Source organism: Macrobrachium nipponense, chromosome 2, assembly GCF_015104395.2.
Source record: "Macrobrachium nipponense isolate FS-2020 chromosome 2, ASM1510439v2, whole genome shotgun sequence".
NCBI lineage: Eukaryota > Metazoa > Arthropoda > Malacostraca > Decapoda > Palaemonidae > Macrobrachium > Macrobrachium nipponense.
This window is the reverse complement of record NC_087201.1, coordinates 106,450,709-106,470,256: the sequence shown is the minus strand read 5'-3', so window position 1 is coordinate 106,470,256 and position 19,548 is coordinate 106,450,709. Positions and strand designations below refer to the sequence as shown.

The following is a 19,548-nucleotide window of genomic DNA, read 5'->3' as shown; positions in this document are numbered from 1 at the left end:
CTCTCTTGCCAATCTGTTGCAGTCCGGAGGCAAGGCATTTTCGCGTATGGCTCACCTCTGTTTATTTATGGGCTAACCTTCTGCTGATTAGAATGTGATAGGCCAGCGTTGGGCTGACACCAAAGACAGACTGGTGCACCAGGCTGTGTCTTAGTCAGAGCCTCGTCCTCGGAAACTTCCAGCTCCACCTCCTCCACTTGTCCAGCAGTAGTCAAGAAGATAATCGCCTGGTAGGCCGTCGAGGAATTAGAGTTTGGCAGGGCCTTCCCGTTCAACTCCGCCTAAGTCAGAGGATCAACGTCCCTTTCTCTCTCGTTCCTTTAGGCCAAGAAGGGGTCCAAGGGGCAGAGGTAAATGGGGCCGTCAGTAGGTTAGGCGCCTCTCCTTCTCCTGTACCACGGAGGGGGGGTGCCTAGTGGGCCATTGGGCCAAGTGGCAGAGTTATGGGGCAGAGAAGTGGGTGGTAGATGTCCTTTGGGTGGGGTACCTACTGCCATTCAATTTCTCTCCTCCTCTGTCGGACAAACCGCAGCTAAGGAAGGGATATCCTCCAGATTCTCTGAAGTTCTTGACTCTTCGGGAGGAGGTGCAGTAGACCCTGGACAAAGATGCGATAGAGAAAGTGGTGCATCCGTCTCCAGGGTTTTACAGTCACATCTTCTTGTTGCTCAAGGCGTCGGGAGGATGGAGACCTATGATCGACTTATACACCTTGAATCACTTTATCAGGAAGACACGGTTCAACATGGAGACCCCACGTTTGGTGTTGGCAGCCGTGAGGGAAGGCGACTTCATGCTGTCGATAGACTTAAGGGATGATACTTCCAAATCCCTGTTTATCCGACATCCAGCAAGTTCCTTCGCTTCTCTCTTGAGGACAAGGTCTTCAAGTTCAGCCCTATGCTTCGGGCTAACAACAGCCCCTAAAGTGTTAACAAGGGTGTTCTCTTTCATGTCAAGTTGGGCCCATGCTCAGGGAATCCGTTTGCTGAGGCACCTCGACGATTAGTTGGTCTTGGCAGTTTCCAGGGAAAAGCTGCTGCAGGACAGGGATCGTCTACTTCGGTTCTGTCTGGAACTGGGCATCGTAGTCAACCAGGAAAAGTTGAACCTCGTACCCAGTCAATCAAAGGATTCTCTACCTAGGCATGGTCATCGATAAGACAGTGGCAAAAGTTTTCCCGTCAGATCAGAGATTGGAGAAGTTGTGGGTGGTGGCACGCAACTTACTGTCGGAACCACATCAGTCACCTCATCAGTGGCAGGTTCTTCTGGAAGTGTTATCATCCCTGGAGAAGCTGGTCCCTCCTGGGCGTCTTCTTCTTCGGTCTCTGCAAGGGAGACTGGAAGGATTCTGGTCTCTGTTAATGGTTCCTCTGTCTCTGGAAGTGAAAGAAGATCTTCTTTGGTGGTTGGACGACCAGAATCTTTTGAAGGGTGTCCCTCTGCGTTCTCTTCCACCGGATTTCCTTCTGTTCTCAGAAGCCTGCCTCGCAGGTTGGGCGGCCTCATGTAGGCAGCCCCATCGCTTCAGGTGTTTGGAGGACAAGCAGCAACATATCAATGTCTTGGAGTTGAAGACAGCCTTCCTAGGTCTGAAGGAGTTTCGGGAGAAGGTAGAGGGTCATTCTGTCATTTTCATGTCAGACAACACCACAGTGGTAGCACAAACAGGGAGGCCTGGTTTCTCGTCAACTTCAAGCCTTGACTGTCAAGGTTCACCAGTGGGCGGTCAGCAATTAGGTAGAGCTCTCAGCCAGGTATACCCCAGGGAAACGAAATGTGGTCGCTGACAAATTCAGTCATTGGGATCAGATCCTAGGTACAGTGTGGTCCCTTCATCAAGTGGTAGCAGAAAAGCTCTTCCAGGTTTTGGGTAGACCTATGTTGGACCTTTTTGCGTTCAACAGGAAGCTGGAGATATTCTGTTCAATGGTCCCAGATCCTTTAGCATTGGCAGAGGACGCATTCCAACATCCCTGGGAAAACCAGGAGGTGTATGCTTATAAAGCAAATGTAACGATACTTTATAACATGTTTGTAGAGTACATAGAGAAGTTTGCCCACTGTATGGATATACTATTTTTATGTCTAACAATGAGCAGTAAATAAGGTCATTAGAAATTACAAGAGAAGAATCTGCTCTAATAAAGCCTTGATTTGGTATGATATGCTATACAATAAAACATAAATGTATTTTAAAGGCAAATGAAAAAGCATAATAGGTTAAGAGTGTTTGGAATATGGTACTGTCTCATCATTATATAACCAAAACACATAAAACTGGATTTTTCTCAAAGTTTAAAGTCATGGTTCGTTATTTTCGTTTCAGTTACTGACACATTTTTCTGTGGCACATACATCTCCACATTATTCATAGAAAACTGACCAATTACTGTATTTTTGTATTATTTTCATGACTAAAATTTTATAATGATAGTTTAAGGTATATTTGGTGTTTGAGCTATTAAAGTAGGCAGTTATAAGTATTTTAGAGGGGGTGTTTGGTGTTTGAACTACATGCTTTTAAAATAGGCAGTTATATGCCCTTTCAGAGGGGGTTTCCATATTCATGGATGGGTGTGATATGCAACCCCCCAGCAAATATGTACTGGGGACAACTGTAATCTAAATCACTAAAATATTGCCTACTTGCACTTCTCACTCTATTTTTCCAGAAAAGTAAATCATAATACTAATCTTATGAAGTACGGTAATGGACATAAAACATTCAAAATTACTTATTCAGCTGCTGCACAGCCTTTATAGGGACCTGCTGATGAGAAAAGGATTTCTTATTGTAAGAAAAGATACCCCTAGTGACAGAGCTCTGCCTAGAAAGTCACCCATTAATTCAATGTTATGCTTGGAGTCTGAGAAGAGAAGAAAAGTATGTCTTGTTTATTGTATTGACATACATATATATGAGTGATAAGCCCTATATGGGGTCATATGAAACCTATCAACATAGGAAATATATGAATTCTATACAATTATAATACAAACTGTACTTCATCATACAATTAAAATACAAACTGTACTTCATCAGACAGTTAGGATGGAATCAAAGAAACACTAAATAAGAGTGCCTCTGTAACATAACTTTTCACAACAATAAAAATTATGAGTTGAGCATGATATACTTTAAGCCCTTTAACTGAAAAATAACAAACTCAAGTATTAATAGCCAGCAGCAGTTGATAATACATTTAAATTAAGCAAAATCTGAATCCAACTATTAACAGACACATATCCTTAGCAACACAATTACGTAGATAGGTTACCTAAAAGTTGTGGACGGAATCTCAGGCATGCTATTAGCATATAAAGTGCCTGTGAGGCAATTAGAGAGTCAATGGGAGGTATAGTAGCCTGCTGTACACACACTCCACCTTGGAGGACACCTTCACTGTCACTGCTTGAGCTGTGGGTACTTCCTGCAAAGTAGTAAAAAACCAACTGTAATGATATCATCTGCATTCAGACTACAGAACTCCAATACAGTGTAGTATCTGAACTGACTACAGTTATTGAAAAAATGAATGATTCTTAAGATCTTTCTGACAACATAAATATGTAAGCTTTGAAGTACCACAAGTTATACGGCGACCCCACATATTCACATTCTCAAGATTTGCGGGTTTCTCTACAGAACATATCTACCCATTACTATTCACAGAATTCGCCTATTTGCAGCATTTTTCACTGAGAAATATTCACTAAATAATGTATTCTTATATCAATTTCATAACTAAATGCACTTTTTGATAAAACTAGTAATATACATATTCAGGCAGAGGCAGCCCCAGGTTATCTGTGATTTATTTTTATGGCACTTATCTAGCACCAAAAATTGCCGAAAATCTGCAATTTTTGGTGCCAAATTGTGCTGGCGTCCGGTTATTGGTGCTGATAATAGAGTATTGGTGCCGATACATACCTAACAGAGGCACCATTAACCAGTTATCATCCCTAATAAGCCCCAGAAATCAATGAGTTTCAGTTATCGGTGATTTTTGCTTATCATGCCGTCGGAGTGGAACCCCCTATGATAACAAGGGACAGCCAGTTTAAGCATTTTTTAAGTTTTTTTTTGTGTTTGAACTATCAAAATAGGCATTGCTAAGTGATTTTTAGAGGGGTTTCAAGTGCCGCGAATATGGGGGGGGTTCACTGTACAAGCAAATGTCTTTTGTCCTTGCAGTACAAGTATAAATGTTTCCAGTTTGCATGAAGTTTTATTGCTTTCACTAAATATCACTCCTGTTCCTTACTTCATCTAAATAACTTACTCCATGGTGCTACTTACATATTTATGTATACAGCAAAATCTTACCAAGCCAGATTAATATTAGAGCAACCTGCCCAGCTCATTTAACAAGCATCCAGGAAATAAATAATTTGAAAAATTTAAAAGGACAACAATTGCTAGAATCCTTGGGTTACTTTCCCGGGTAAAAGCAGGAAAAATGTCAGACATTATACTGAAAAATCTCTTGCGTTGGAACCAGAAATTAGATATACGATAATCAATGTGTGTTATATACTGCTTACTAAGCATCTACCAGAGAGTTGCAATCAAATACTATAGTAAACCTTTTGCACCACCAGATATACAAACCTGAATTCTGACCAGTAGTCAAATATCCTAAAATTTTTAACAAATTCCTCTAAAATTACTTGACAAAAGGCAGAAAATGCTCAGTTATAAACTAAATGCTTCAGTGTACAGTCATACCCAAATCTGAATTTACAAATGAGTGACAGGACACAAAAGCCCTCCATTCAAGAGGATATATTACTTTATAAATGAAAAAAATCTGTGTGAATGTTTACTCTTTCTTTCCTTTCATATTTCATCAAAATCTCCTAAAATGCCATAAAATATAATAAATTCCAATGAATATACAAACTTAACCCAGAAAAGTTAAACAAATGTTCCATATTTTGATGATAAGTCAATGGATGTTTCTATGGTTTTATTTCCACCTTTCCTTCTCCCTCAGGGCTTGTTAAACCTATCATGCTAACATCTACTTTTCATATTCCTTTTCTTCATAAAGAATACAATTAAGTTCTAGGGTTATGTTATACTTGACCTAAGAAATTTTGTGGTTATGTCCTCACCATCTCCCATAAATACATATCCTTTAATGAAAAAACACAGCAAAATATCAGTAAACATTATACTTCACTTATAGAATCCATTTATACTGCATTATTATACTGCTCTACACTTACAGAATCCATTTATACTGCAATATTATATTGCTCTACACTTACAGAATCCATTTATACTGCATTATTTTATTGCTCTAATCACCATAAAAATATCTTAAATCCAAATTTCATACGCAGGCAACAAGAAACCACCAATAGCAAGTTTCTCTCTCTGTCTCTCTCTCATATATCGTTACTGTATTTTACATATCCTTTAACGAAATATCAATTACTTTACCATAAGGATAAAAACACAAAGTGAAACAAACCAAGGAAATTCACTTCAAGACTGAGTGAGTGCGTCATACGTAGGTACGTCTTACCTTTTATTCTGCTTTGTCTGATTTACTGTATCGTACTTCATTACAAATTTAGTTGACTATGATTATTATACATATTATAGCAATCCATAAGAGAATACTATATCATTGTTGATGTTTCATCTCTAATCACCGTAAAAATATCTAAAATCTGAATTTCATATGTAGGCAACACAAAATACCAAATTTTCTAAGACAATTTGTAAAGTGGTACCTCGAGATACGAAATTAATCCGTTACGAGGCGCCCTTCGTATCATGAGTTTTTCGTATCTTGGACCGCATTTTACATGTAAAATGGCTAATCCGTTCCAAGCCCTCCAAAAACCCCCCAGTAAATTTCATAATAAAGCTAAATTGACTTATAAACAATGAAATACTACAACAATTTGGACCATTCAATACCTAACTTAATAACGTACTGCTAATTACCTGTAAATAAAGTGTATTAGTGTACATGGTATACAAGAAATACTGTATGTATGTAGTAAAATGTGGAAGCTCACCTTTCGAGTGAGGCTATCTCCGAAAGTGTTGACAGAGGAGGAGGACAAACGGCAGATACGTACATATGTACGTACACTTAACTTTACGAAACACATAAAAAAAATGTAAGGAAAACATAAAAAATGTAAGGAAAACATACATAAACTAAAATTTACGAAACACATTAACAAAACTGTAACACTTAACTTTACAAAAAACTAAAATTAAAATTTTTTTTTTTTGTCTTTTGATTTTTACATTTTTTTTTTACTTTTTTATACTTAACGTAATTTTTTTTTTTTAACAAAATTTCAACTTCATCACCACTTTCAACTTTCTCTTTTTTGGTATCACTTGGTTCTTCCTTTTTGCTTACTCCTGCTAATACTAAAGGCCTCTTTAAAAAATAACTATCCAAGGAAGATTGCTTCTGCCTACTTTTCACAATGTTCCTGAAAAGACTCAGGCAAGCCTCATCGAACTGCACAATCATACGACCTGTGTAAGCCTTTTCAGGGTGTCTTTTTTCAACAAACGATTGCAATTTATGAAAAGCAGCTTGAACGTCCTTAACTTCTGCCGTTGTCATAGGGTCGTCCTCCTCCTCCTCACCGCTGCTAGAGATCTCCTCTTGAACGACGTTATGTTGCATGGCCTCCAACTCCTTCAGGTCATCCGTTGTAAGCTCCTCTTGGTGCTCCTCGAGAAGTTCGTTGATGTCGTCCTCATCGACGACCTGCCCCATGGACTTGTCGAGTGCAACGATCTTGTCAAGATCTGATTGCAAAACAGTTTCAGGATCGTCAACTGCTTCTGAATCTGCAGCACCAGTTTCGCCCATGTCGAATCCCTTGAAGTCTCAAGCGGATACGGCATCAGGCCAGAGTTTCCTCCACAAGGAATTCAAGGTTCACCTCGAAACCTCCTGCCAAGCTTGGTCAATGAGTCGGATGCATATCACAACATCGAAATGCTCCTTCCAAAATTCATGCAAGGTGAGGTTTGTGGTATCAGTGATGTCGAAACATCTCTTGAAAAGATATTTTGTATACAGCTTCTTAAAGTTCTATATCACTTGCTGGTCCATGGGCTGGAGGAGAGGGGTGGTGTTAGGCGGAAGATAAAGAACCTTGATAAAAGAATACGTACTCCGCTAGGATTTCTTCCTCAAGGCCAGGAGGGTGGACAGGGGCATTGTCCAACACCAGCAGACATTTCAGAGTGAGGCGCTTCTCTTCCAAAAATTTCTTCACTGTCGGGCCGAAACACAGATTTACCCACTCCGTGAACAAAAGCCTCAATACCCAGGCTTTCGCATTAGCCCTCCACATCACTGGAAGCTTCTCCTTAAGCACTTTGTGGGCCTTGAAGGCTCGAGGAGTCTCGGAATGATAGAGCAGTAGGGGCTTCACCTTGCAATCCCCACTGGCGTTTGAACAAAGTGCGAGCGTAAGCCTGTCTTTCATAGGCTTATGCCCGGGTAGCTTCTTCTCTTCCTCCGTGATGTGCGTCCGATGAGGCACTTTTTTTCCAAAAAAGGCCAGTCTCGTCACAGTTGAAGACTTGCTGAGAACTGTAGCCTTCCTTGGTCATTATCTCGTCGAACGTCTTTTTAAATGCTTCGGCTGCTTTCGCGTCCGAGCTGGCAGCCTCCCCATGCCGCACCACCAAATGGATGACAGTCTGTTTACGGAATTTCTCGAACCACGCATGCAAAGCCTTGAACTCTGGGGTTGGCGTTGATGTCCCTTCTCCTCCGTCGTCTTCGGCCTGGGCAATCAAATCGCAGAAAATAGAGCTGGCCTTGTGGCAGATTGCTGTCTCCGTTATCGTATCGCCAGCGATTTCTTTGTCTTTTATCCGGACAAGAAGAAGCCTTTCCATCTCGTCGTGCATGTGGGTCCTCTTGCTGGACAAAATAGTGATGCCCTTGGAAGGTGTAGCTGCTTTGATGACATCCTTCTGCTTCAGGGTGGTGCCTATTGTCGACGGATTTCAGCCGTATTCCTTGGCGATCACACTCAATCGCATACCAGCTACATACTTCTTGATAATCTCCATCTTTGTCTCCAAAAAGAGCATCCTCTTTTTTCCATGAATTTCAACTTTCTTGGGACCCATGACTACTATATACTGTACGTAATTTACGTATAAGTAGTAGAGTAAAGTTCTCACACAACACGATAAAGTACGTATACTGCAACGAAACCACTAACAAATTTACGATAATAAACTAAATCGTTAGAACGAACGAATACCACGTGCGTACAATAACGATGCTGGGACGAGTGGCCGAGGCACGCTGCTACGTAGTGGATGCATGATGGGAAGGATGCTGACCAATAGGAGAGAAGGATCTCATGGCGGTGACTAGCATCAGGAACCAATGGGAGAGCCGGAGGATGGTGGCGAGTCTACTCAGTTGGCGGCGCGCGAGTTTCAAAAATGTTATCGGTGGTCCAGGCGAATCTCGGACTTTACACTAACAACCTTTCGTATCTTGAAAAATTTTCGTATGTAGAGCCGTAAAATTTTTCGTGTTAGCTTTCGCATCTCGAGTTTTTCGTAAGTTGAGCCTTTCGTATCTCAAGGTACCACTGTATTTTTCATAGCTACAAACCTTCGGTTTTAACAATAGGATAATTTCTAGCGCCTAGCTCGATCCGGTTAAAAAGCAGATGAAAGCAAGGAATCTTGTGATATCTGGCAATGCATGCATAGATTGGATGAAGAGTGGTCAAGGACCATGCACCTACGTCACTGTGTCAATTTTCTTTAACCGCCTGGGCGAGAGTCGTGGTTGACCTCTCTCGGCCTTCACCCACTTCACTGCCCATTTTGTTTGTGTTTATTGTGTGTGTGTGTAGCTGATATTATGGCTTCTGCTCCTTCTCGGCCTCAACAATGTGTGCGCCCTGGAATTCCAGGTTTGCCGTGTTCTTGTTTTTTGGCTTCAGCAGCGACTGATCCCCACATCACGTGTAGCAGGTGCTGTTCTAATTTTTGTACTATAAAATGACTTCCATTACTCTTAGGCCATGCCCGGCATTCTGTGCAAGGATTCGTTATAGTAAAAAAATTAGAACGGCACCTGCTACACGTGATGTGGAGATTGGTCGCTGCCAAAGCCAAAAACAAGAACACGGAAAACCTGGAATTCCGGGGCACACACATTGACGAGTCCAAGAAGGAGCAGAAGAAGCCATAATATTAGCCACACACACACACACACACTAAACACAAACGAAACAGGCAATGAACCGGGTAAAGGCCGAGAAAGGTCAACCACGACTATCGCCCAGGCAGTTAAAGAAAACTGACACAGTGGCGTAGGTGCGGGGTCCTTGACCACTCTTCACCCGAGCTATGCATGCATTGCCAGATATCACAAGATTCCTTGCTTTCATCTGCTTTTTAACCAGATCCAGCTAGGCGATAGAAATTATCCTATTGTTAAGACAGAAGGTTTGTTCGTGTATGAACAAACCAAGTCTTACTCTCTTACCCAGCTATAGTTTAACCAGGCATATCAAGTCTCAACCCCAGCTAGCTACTGTGCTTAGACTTCGATGTAAATACTGTACCTCTGTTTCTCTCTCTATCTCTCTCCTCTCTCTCTCAGTACTATACATATTCTTTGATGAAAAAACAGCAAAATATCAATAAAACTTTACTTCACTTACAGAATCCATTTAAACTGTGCTTAGACTTTGACGTAAATACCTCATTTCTCTCTCTCTCTCAGTATACATAAACACAGCAAAATATCAATAAAATGTTATTTCAATTACAAAACCCATTTATACTGTGCTTAGACTTAATTGTAAACACCTCGGCTAGCTCTCTCTCTCTCTCTCTCTCTCTCTCTCTCTCTCTCTCTCTCTCTCTCTCTCTCTCTCTCTCTCTCTCTCAACTGCAAGCCAACAACAGGAGTAAACGCAACGAATTGTTCCTTTTTATTTACTATATATACATATAGTATACTATATACTATATATCACAGAAGTAAAAGTAAAAATAATATTTATCCATGCACAGTATGCATGTGCTCAGGAATTGTTACGTTGTGCACATAGGAACAGATCTCGGACGTAAACTGAGGACTTACTGTACTTATAAAATGCTGCTACATACTGGTAGTTTTCTTTCAACATAAATTTCTCTATTTGCATCTTTTATATATTATGCTACTTTTATATTTTGATCATCTTCCTCATCCACTTACCTAGTCTCAATATTTTTGCCATTTCCTATGGTTCCAGTTTTGTTTATACTCCTACAAACAACTACTTCTCTTTGCCTTTGCCACCTTCCTTTTAGCTTCCCTTTTCTTCTCCCTGTATACATCTTTAACCCCTTCAGCACTGGGACGTACACATGTACGTCTTTTACAGTACAGTAATAAAAGACCAGGACGTACGCGTGTACGTCTTTCATCCCTCCTCGAAAAGCAAAGCGTTTTCTTCAGCTTGGATGGTTTCCAGACACAGTATTGTGCACGAGAGAGGTGCTGAAGCTCCACCCACAATTCATTCTAACCAATGAGCGTCCGATGGACGTCGTGACGTCATTTTCATATGGGATATTAGGAGGGGTACTGGCCAACATATGCCAGTGCGCCTCAGGCTATTATCTGAGAAGGATGATTACGATCTTGTCCGTAAACCATGTAGATTTTAATTCTAAACCTTTTTCCCTTTTGATTGCAGTTATTTTATATGTTTTTTTTTTCAGTATCATGTCAGATGATAGTGTTTCCGAGTCAGGGTTTGAGTACCTGCCAAATCTATCAGCTGATGATTATAGTGATAATTTCTTAGAGGTTGACAGTGACAACAAGTGTTTGGAAGACATTGAACCTCTTGTCGATGAAGGCTGGCGGTTCATAACTGATCCATCTTGTGACTTGCGCCCAGACCCAGCCCCCCTGATTCACGGAGGGTGGCAATGGGATTCCTGCTTACACACCAGATTTTACCTGCTTACGTGATGCATTTTTTTTCCTTTTTTTTGTGGTGATGTAATTGACAAATTGTGTGAATGGATGAATGCTCGGGCAGAGTAGTACTTTCATTCAACAGGAAACGTAAGGTGAAAGGACTTCTATGGAGGCCTGTTACTCGTGATGAGATGTGTTTTTTTATAGCTTGCTGATGATAATGGGGGTAAATAAACTGTCCCATATGTATATACGTATTGGTTACGAGATGCTATTGCTTTTATTATCATTATTATTACTATTATTACTGTTTTATCATTATTATTACCAGTGCCGTAAAAATTCATTGATGTATATGCAGTTTCTGTATGAAACCTAGGAATAACTGTTTCACTAAGAAAACTAGTACTGCTATTACCACTACTACTATTTTACTACTACTGTACTACTTTTTCTGCTACTTTATTTCTATTACTTTACTACTATTTCTACTACTTCATAACAGTTCCTACTTCTGCAATTACTTTTTCCACTAAATATTCCTATTTTTTCTGATATTCTTACTATATTTTTTGTAATTTTTTGACAATGTGGTAAAAAATATTCATTGATATCCGTACACACAATGTTTTCACATAAGAATATAAAGGAAAAATATGAATAACATAAAATTTAGTGGGAGCAAGTAATGATTGATACTCGCGGTCGACAGGGGGTCTCATGCGGTATGCAAGCATTTGCAGCAATGCAGCAGGCCGGTGGCAAAGGGGTTAATCTCCATTCTGCTTACCCCCTACCAGACCTTAAAAGCTCTCTTTCTCTTCAACAGGCCTTTGCACATCTTGACCCTACCACTGTCGTCGTCTTCACATTTATTCACTAATTTCTCTCTGCATATTCCCTTCCTAATTTCATTAGAGATAAATTACAGAAAATGGTGATGTGAAATGGCAATTTGTCGAAAATTGCATTTTTCCTAACTATACAAACCTGAGGTCCTTTACATATAGTCCCACCTCATGCCACCCCTCACTCTGCGTTTTTCCTGGGCCTAAAGCAAAAGTGATTCTTCACCTCCCAGTCGCGCTGCGCGCACATTGTCAGACAAGCAGTTAACTACCGAACTCCCTTGTTCGAAGCTTACGACCGTTCCAGCTGCCGCTAGTTACCTTCCTATTGTAAAAGGACCTCAGGTTTGTATAGTTAGGAAAAATGCAATTTTCGACAAATTGCCATCTGTTCCGATACGTAATACAAACCATCGGTCCTTTTACAATAGGAAGACTCACTTCTTGGTGGGAGGAATCTGAGTCTTAAGAACAGACTGGTGTTCGCCCAACCTTGGATTCCCTCCCTGGTCGTAAGAGCAGAGGGAGGGATCCTAGCCTCTGCCCAATTGATCGGGGTATGTACTGTAGGATCAATAGTCAGACTTCTGGACCCAAGTAATAAGAGGGAGGCAAGTGTACTTCTTAAAACTAGCAAGCAAGAAATTGTTCTTGTTGCAAGAGGCAACATAAAGTTATGGGTTTGTCTCTTGTTGGCTTCCACTTCCCCCCCCCCCCCCCTTGTTGGGGGAAGTGGTGGATATTCACTCCTATCCCTAATGAAAGGGATAGGATGCATCTTGTCCTTTTCCAGCGGGGTGACGACCGTGTCCCTCTGCCCACAGGTAGAGGGGAGAAAAAGATGGGGAAGAGAAGCCAGTCACACTCTCATTCACTCATCCATTCTTACAGTCACACCAGGATTTGATGCTGTTCTGCCTGCTTGGGTGCTGGGTAAGCTACACAACGTGTTGAGCAGCCACCACGGGTCCCAAGGAAAAAGTATCCAAGGACCTGTGGGCAATATCTCGAAGGTAGAAGGAGGTGAAGGTGGTCTGGTTGGCCCAGACCCCTGCCTTCAGGACCTGCGCCACGGAGAAGTTCTTGCGGAACGCAAGGGAAGGACCATTGCCTCTGACTTCGTGGGCTCTCAGACGAAGGGTACGGATGTCGTCGCTACCATCAGCTTCGTAAGCCCTCCTGATTACCTCACGTAGCCAGAAAGAAAGTGTGTTCTTGGATACTTCTTTCTTGGTCACCCGGGTGCTAACGAAGAGGCGTCAACACTCAGGCCTGAGGTGCCGAGTTCTCTTCAGATAGCATTGTAGCACCCTCACAGGACAAAGCAGCATCTCATCCATACCGTTGTCGGTTAAATCCAATAGGGAGGGGATTGTGAAAGACTCGAACCTGTCGTCAGGGATCGACAGATTCTGAGTCTTAGCTACAAAGTTCGGGACGAAATCGAGCGTCACAGATCCCCATCCCTGGAATGTTTAACGTCGAAGGAAAGACCATGAAGTTCCCCTACTCTCTTCGCCGATGCCAGGGCCAGCAAGAAGAGGGTCTTGAGGGTCAGATCCCTGTCTGACGACTCTCGAAGTGGCTCGAAGGGTCTTCGAGTCAAACTCCAAAGGACGAGAGTCACATCCCAACCCGAGGGGCTGAGTTCCCTGGGTGGGTAAGACTTCTCAAAGCTCCTCATAAGCAAGGAGATCTCGAACGAGTCCGAGATATCTAATCCCCTCAGTTTCAGGACCATTGCCAGGGCGGCTTTATATCCTTTGACTGTGGGGACAGAGAGGAGCTTGTCTCGGCGAAGAAAATCCGCTACCTGCTGAAGAGTAGCTCTGAGAGGAGATAGACCCTGTCTACGACACCAACCACAGAAGACGGCCCACTTTCCCTGGTACACAGCTGCAGAGGACTGTCTGACATGTCCAGCCATCTCTGTTGCTGCTCTGTGAGAAAAGCCTCTCGCTCGCAAGAGATGGTGGATAACAGCCAGTCGTGAAGATGTAGAGACTGGACTGCCCGGTGGTACCGTTCTACGTGTGGCTGGACGCGAAGGTTGTGCCAAGGGGGAATCTCTCTCGGTGCTTCTGGAAGCAGAGCCAGCAGGTCCGGATACCAAACGGCCTGGGGCCATTTGGGAGCCACCAGGATCATCCTGAGATTCGGGGTGGCCAGCAATCAGCTGATCACCCTGCGAATCAGGCTGATCGGGGGAAAGGCGTAGGCAAAGAGGTTGTCCCACGGGTGTTGGAGAGCGTCCTCTGCAGTTGCCCATGGGTCCAGCACGGCTGAAAAGAAAACCTGGAGTTTTCTGTTGTGCTGGGTGGCGAACAGATCCACTACTGGATGTCCCCACAGGTTGAAGATCCTTTCCGTCACGTCCTGGTGTAGGGACTATTCAGACCCTATCACCTGATCCCGACGGCTGAGCTTGTCTGCTACTACATTCCTCTTGCCTGGAATGAAGTGGGCTGACAGCTCTACCAAGTGAGCCACGGCCCACTCGTGCACCTGCAGCGTCAACTGGTGCAACGAGAGGGACACTAGGCCCCCCTGTTTGTTGACGTATGCCACTACTGTGGTGTTGTTGCACATCAACACCACCGAGTGTCCCATCAAGCGGTCCCGGAACTCTTGGAGAGCGAGGAACGCTGCCTTGAGCTCCAGGACATTGATGTGAAGGTGCTTGTCGTGATGGTCCCACACTCTTGCAGTCAGCAACTCCTCCAGGTGTGCGCCCCATCCCTCGGTGGATGCGTCTGAGAACAGCAACATCTCGGGGGAAGAGAGAGAGAGAGAGAGAGAGAGAGAGAGAGAGAGAGAGAGAGAGAGAGAGAGAGAGAGAGAGAGAGAGAGTGCGGAGAGGCACTCCTCTTAAGAGGTTCCTGTCGTCCAGCCACCAGGCTAAGTCCTGCCTCACCTCCTCCGTGAGGGACACGGGGAAGTACGGTGGGTCTCTGCCTGTGACCAACTCTCCTTTAGTCTACACTGAAGAGACCGCAGGTGAAGACGCCCGTGAGGGACTAACTTCTCGAGTGACGACAGGTGGCCGATCCCGACTTGCCATTGCTGGAGAGCTTTCCGACGACTCCTTGGCAGGTCTGCGCTTCTTCCTACCCTCGTACAGCACCCACTGCACCTCCGAACAATTAATACAAATATTCCACGGCTCCGCCCGAGAGCGTTCACGCCCTCGGCACCGAGAGCAAAGGGCATGTGGATCAATTTCCGAAAAGGAGCGGAAAACCCCACACTTGCGGCCCTCCACCCCCAGGCACACTCTACGGTTGATGGGGGGGGGATAGCTCCACCGATCGGTGATCCATTATCAATGTATAATAAAAAAAAATGAAAAAGACAGTACGTACCTACAATTTCACTTTCAAACACTGACAAACCAAGTTGAAGAATATTCACAACAAAACCAAAGCATACGACGATGAAGCGGGCAGAGAGCGATGGCGAACACGTCCTCCACACACACGGCAAAAAGCAAAAGTGATTCTTCACCTCCCAGTCATGCTGCGCGCGCACTGTCGGACAAGCAGGTAACTACCGAACTCCCTTGTTCAAAGCTTACGACCGTTCCAGCTGCCGCTAGTTACCTTCCTATTGTAAAAGGACCGATGGTTTGTATTACGTATCGGAACAAATATGCATTTCAGTCAGTGTATAGTCCTCAGTTCTTGTTTGGGTAAACAGCACACACTTGTTGAGATTATCACAAGATGTTTGGTGGCACTAGGGTATACCAGTTTTCTACAGCACCAATAGTCTGATCAGTAGACTTGTTCATCACACAAAATTACCACTCTATTCTATATATCATTCTTTACATTGTACACCGTTTCTATGAATAACACACTATGGATTACAGAATACCTCAATCTTATGTGATTCGAGTTGTGCAAATTCACAATAGCGTGAACTTTTTATTGGAACCTAACTGATTACCATACGTGAGTATTTCATAGACACGCAAACGCAACATTTTCAAATCCTGGAGAAACCTCTAAAAGTGTTTAAGTTTTATGTAATTTATAAGTTTTCAAGCTTTTATGTGTAAATAACACTAATAAAATAAAATAATTCTCTCTCCCGCTCTCTTTGACTGAGATGAGAGAATTTTTTATACATATATGTACTACTATGTTTATCATTATTTTTAAATACAGTGGGGCCCCCGTATTCACGTTCTCCGGATTCACGGATTTTTCTTTGGAACCTATCTAAGAATTATTGGCGGGAGGACTTGCCCATTCGCGAGGTTCTCTGTGGAACATATCTATAATTATTCGCAGCCCCCCCAGGATATGAAATTAATCCATTCCATAGCGGCCTTCGTAACCTAATATTTTCATATCTTGAACCACATTTTACATGTAAATTGCCTTATTCGTTCCAAGCCCTACAAAAACAGCCCAGTAAATTTTATAATAAAGCTAGATTGACCAATAAACAATGAAATACAACAATTTGGACCATTCAATACTTAACTTAACCCTTAAACGCTGAAGCGGTATTTTAAAAATCGTCTCCCGTATGCTAGCGCCGTTCGTGAGTAAGCGCTGAAGTGGATTTTTTTTTTTCAAAAAACCACAGAATGCTTAGTTTTCAAGATTAAGAGTTTGTTTTTGGCTCCTTTTTTTGTCATTGCCTGAAGTTTAGCATGCAACCATCAGAAATGAAAACAATATCATCATCATATATAAATATTGGCTTATACGACAGCACGAAAAAAATTTCATATATAATTGTATACAAATTGCGCTGTGAGCAAAATGGTTAAAGCTAACGAGTTAATTATTTTTCGTTGTATTGTACACTAAATTGAGATCATTTTGGTATGTAACACATTGTAAAACGATCAAGGCAACACAGAGTTTTCAAATATTCACCATAAATTGAAATATTGTGCTAGAGACTTCCCGTTTGTTGCAAAATGAAGGTAATTGATTGAATATTACTAGACATTGAGTGTTGTAGCTTACAATTGCAGTTTTTTACCATTTCGGTCGCAGTTAAGTGACGAAGGACAAATTTTTCTCTATCGTATTTATAGAAAATATTTCAAACTTGTGATAAAAGCTACAAGACTGGGTTGTCTTTTGTTATATTCTACATGAAATTGCACATATTTTCATATATAAAACTTTATGTAACGGCTAATTTAAAATGGTGCAAACATTACGACAATCGGACGAAAAAATTTAGGATTTTTTCGGAAGAGTTACAGGGCAGACGTAAGGAAAAAGTTTATTTAATAAATTCACCATAAATCAAAATATTATGCTAGAGACTTCCAATTTGTTGCAAAATAAAGTTAAATGATTGAATATTACTAGAATGTTATAGTTTTAGCTTACAATGGTTTTTTTTACCATTTCAGTCAAGTCAAAGTTGACTGAATGTTCAAATTATGGCACTTATCGTTATTCATATGAAAATATTTCAAAACTGATAAAAGCTACAACCATGGGTTGCTTTTTGTTGTATTCTACATGAAATTGCGCACATTGTAATATATAAAACTTTATGCAACGGCTAATTTAAAATGGTGCAAACATTACAACAATCGAACAAAAAAATTTCTGATTTTTTTCGGAAGAGTTACCGCGCGGATGTAAAGAAAATGTTTTTTTTCATAAATTCACCATAAATCAAAATATTGTGCTAGACTTCCAATTTGTTGCAAAATAAAGGTATATGATTGAATATTACCAGAATGTAAGAGTGTTAGCTTACAATTGCGTTTTTTTACCATTTAGGTCGAGTCAATGTTGACCGAAGGTTGAAATTCTGGCACATATCGTTATTTATATGAAAATATTTCAAAGCTGATAAAAGCTACAATCATGGGTTGTTTTTAGTTGTATTTTACATGAAATCGCACACATTTCCATATATAAAACTTTATGTAACGGCTAATTTAAAATGGTGCAAACATTATGACAATCGGACGAAAAAATTTATGATTTTTTTGGAAGAGTTACAGCCTGGACGTAAGGAAAAAGTTTATTTCATAAATTCACCATAAATCGAAATATTGTGCTAGAGACTTTGAATTCATTGCAAAATGAAGGTAAATGATTGAATATTACTAGAATATAAGAGTTTTAGCTTACAATTGCGTTTTTTTACCATTTCGGTAGAGTCAAAGTTGACCGAAGGTTGAAATTTTGGCACTTATCGTTATTTATATGAAAATATTTCAAAACCGATAAAAGCTACAACCATGAGTTGTTTTTTGTTGTATTCTACATGAAATTGCACACATTTTCATATATAATACTCCATGTAACGGCTAACATAAAATGGTGCAAAAATTATGTCAAAGTGACAAAATAATTTCTGAGATGTGTCGCTGATACTTGTTAGTGCGAGAAGAAAGAAATTCGCACTTGCGCGCCTGGGTAACAATTGTAAACAAAACAACGCCTTGATCCGTGAGCTCCCAGCATCCCCCAAGGCGCGTGATTCAAAAGTTTTCCGCGAATTTTAAAAAAAACCTTTTTTTATATAGACGTACCATACGTCCAATCGGCACCCAACAGACAATTTATATCGACGTTTAATACGTCCAATCGGCGTTAAAGGGTTAAACTACATATATACTACTAATATGTACTGCATACCTGTAAATAGTGTATTAGTGTACATGGTACAAGAAATACTGTACGCATATACGTATATAGTAAAACGTGGAACCTTACCTTTTGAGTGAGGTGATCTCCAAAAGTGGCGACAGAGGAGGAGGACAAATGGCTGAAAACATGAACACTTAACTTTACAAAACACATAAAAAAATGGCAGAAAACATTAACACTTTTTGATTATCTCCATCTTCATTCTCCATAGAAAGCATCCTCTTCTTTCAGTGAACTTCAGCAACATTCTTGGGACCCATGGCTAATATCGTAAGTAATTATGTTCACACACAACACGATAAAGTAACTTACAGTACAACGAAAGCAAAATCACTAACATGAATTTACATTAACAAACAAAATACGTTTATGTGAACGAACAAATTCCAGTGTTTACAATAATGCTGCCGCAAAATATGGTCAAGGAACACCTTTACATAGAGGCATGATGCTGACCAATAGGAGAGCGGGAGGATGGTGGTGAGTCTACTCGGTTGGCGGCGCGCAAGTTTTAAAATTGTTCTCGGTGGTCCGGGCGAATCTTGGGACTTTACAGCAACACCCTCTCGTAACCTGAATTATTTTCATATGCAGAGGCAAAAAATCTTCATATTTGCTTTCGTAACTTGAATTTTTCATAAGTTGGGACTTTCGTATGTCAAGGTTCCACTGTATATGAAACCTTTTTTTGCGCTGTCATATTATATTCCAATATTTATATATGATAATGATATTTTTTTTCATTTCTGATGGTTGCATACTAAACTTCAGGCAATGACAAAAAAGGAGCCAAAAATGAACTCTTAATCTTAAAAACTATGCCTGCTGTGATTTTTTGAAGAAAACTTTTTTCCGCTTTGGCGCTAACTCCCGAACGCCACCAGCATACTACAGACACTTTGGTATATGGAGGCTCAGTGTTTAAGAGTTAACATGACTATTACGTCTATTTTCTCCTCAGTACTCATTAACTCTAAGGGCCTCTGATGCTCAGGCTCTTTGCCAGAAGCCCTAGGAGAAACAGAACATTTGGAAGCCATTTTAAGGAATAAATCCTAGTCCGTAGCAGTGTATACCGCACAGGCAAAAAACACA

The 19,548-nt window shown here is 41.3% G+C and overlaps 1 protein-coding gene across 2 annotated transcripts in view; it reads right to left on the bottom strand.

The window, feature by feature from the left end:
• Positions 1 to 19,548, bottom strand: part of LOC135220891 (ubiquitin carboxyl-terminal hydrolase 24-like) — a 394,433-nt gene that overhangs the window by 186,093 nt on the left and 188,792 nt on the right. For both annotated transcript variants that reach the window (XM_064258501.1, XM_064258502.1), the window contains exon 17: positions 3,285 to 3,437. In XM_064258501.1, coding sequence (XP_064114571.1) covers positions 3,285 to 3,437 — 153 coding nt within the window. The remainder of the gene's footprint in view (positions 1 to 3,284; positions 3,438 to 19,548) is intronic.